Here is a 1702-nt window from a genome sequence, read left to right on the forward strand (position 1 = left end):
CGTAGAAGTAATTATCTACGGTGCTCGGAGTTCCAAAGCTGGTGTGTTGTGAGGCCGAGGGCCGGGCGGGGGCCAGGCGGGGCGCCGTACGCCTGATTCGTTACGTCAATCTCAGTTTTTTCCACCCCGAAATCCGCATGGAGTGAGTTGACACCGCCGCACAAAGCCTCCTCGCGGCGCGCCATTGTGCGCTCCTCTTTATAAATATTGTGACATTTCCTTTATTCAGCGCGCGGAGTTATTTCACAAACAAATTGTGTCGATTCCTTTGTGAGGCGTGTTTTAATTTGATTTATTCTTTGACGACAAAATGTGAGACATCCTGTGCGCGGCTGCGTTTGTTGATTTGTTAGCGCGTCTATTGGGGTTTTCTTTAGTAGGTGCAAACAAAACGCACCGCATGTCTTTAGTTAGAGTAGTGTCCGACCGAAACATGTTTTTTTGCCGAAACCGAAACCGAAGGTTCGGCATTGGCTCTAGTTTCGGCCGAAACCGAAACCTTTGCAGATTCATTAAAAATGTTTAATAAATTTCATTAACCCGCTTTTATACACATATTAAGACTGCGTCGACCATCCAGTAGTGCCATCATTAGGGGAATTGTGTTTTCTAATAAACCAATTAATTTCTGTATACCTAGATAAATATTGTTGTCCTACTTGTTCTCCAACTGTTGGTCTTTGTCACATTGTTTAGTTTCATAGTACGAAGTACTATTTATTATGTTTCGGCCCGGCCGAACCTTGGCCGAAACCGAAACTACGGCCGAAACATGATTTTATGGCCGAAACCGAAACCGAATCTTCGGTCGGACACTACTTTAGAGTTTAGAGCATCGGATTGTCTCTGAGGTTCATTGAAAGCGCCCGACATAAGAATATTTTAGGCCGCTGCCGCGAATTGTTCAGCAAATACTATCACGATGTGTGTGCTCGCCATTAGCGAGGGCACGCTGAGTTATTACAATTTGCAATCGTTGAATTTTATGTTAAACAACATCGCTTTAACCGGAATACCTACATGTTAACTAAATATTTAAATACTATAACGTACCTACACGATGGTATTTCCTAATGTAAAATGACATGTAGGTAGGCTTCAAAGTTTTCCTTTTACGATAAAAAAATACTTAAATTAGGTAACATTAAAATAGGTAAATTATTTTAATATTTGTAATAAAATCATATCAAGTTTTCCCCTGTCTTTGGATTGATGATTAAAAACATGGTTTGATTTTTATTTTTGATTCCGCTGTGACCAAATTCGAATATTTAACACTAACCACAACTCTGAAAATGTTTCAGAGATGCAAAGAGAAGCTAAACACGCTCGCGATCAGCGTGATGAACCAATGGCCGGGCGTCCGTCTGCGTGTCATCGAGGGCTGGGACGAGGAGGGTTCCCACTGGGAGCACTCGCTCCACTACGAGGGGCGGGCGGTGGACGTGACGACGAGCGACCGCGACCGCAGCAAGTACGGCATGCTGGCGCGGCTGGCGTACGAGGCCGGCTTCGACTGGGTGTTCTACGAGAGCCGGTCGTACATACACTGCTCGGTTCGGACAGGTGCGTGCCATGTAGATACTAAGATTACTAAGCTAGACTACAGAATAGAGGGAGCTCACACTGGGAGCACTCGCTCCACTACGAGGGGCGGGCGGTGGACGTGACGACGAGCGACCGCGACCGCAGCAAGTACGGC

General features: G+C 45.7%; 1 protein-coding gene across 1 annotated transcript in view; it reads left to right on the forward strand.

Annotated features, from left to right (window-relative positions):
- Positions 1-1670, forward strand: part of LOC134649780 (sonic hedgehog protein-like) — a 37601-nt gene extending 35931 nt beyond the window's left edge. Inside the window, exon 2 of the mRNA XM_063504607.1 lies at positions 1305-1670. Within this exon, the coding sequence (XP_063360677.1) occupies positions 1305-1670 (366 nt within the window). The remainder of the gene's footprint in view (positions 1-1304) is intronic.
- The last annotated feature ends 32 nt before the right edge of the window (positions 1671-1702 follow it).

This window comes from Cydia amplana, chromosome 7 (assembly GCF_948474715.1).
Source record: "Cydia amplana chromosome 7, ilCydAmpl1.1, whole genome shotgun sequence".
NCBI classification, from domain to species: Eukaryota; Metazoa; Arthropoda; class Insecta; order Lepidoptera; family Tortricidae; genus Cydia; species Cydia amplana.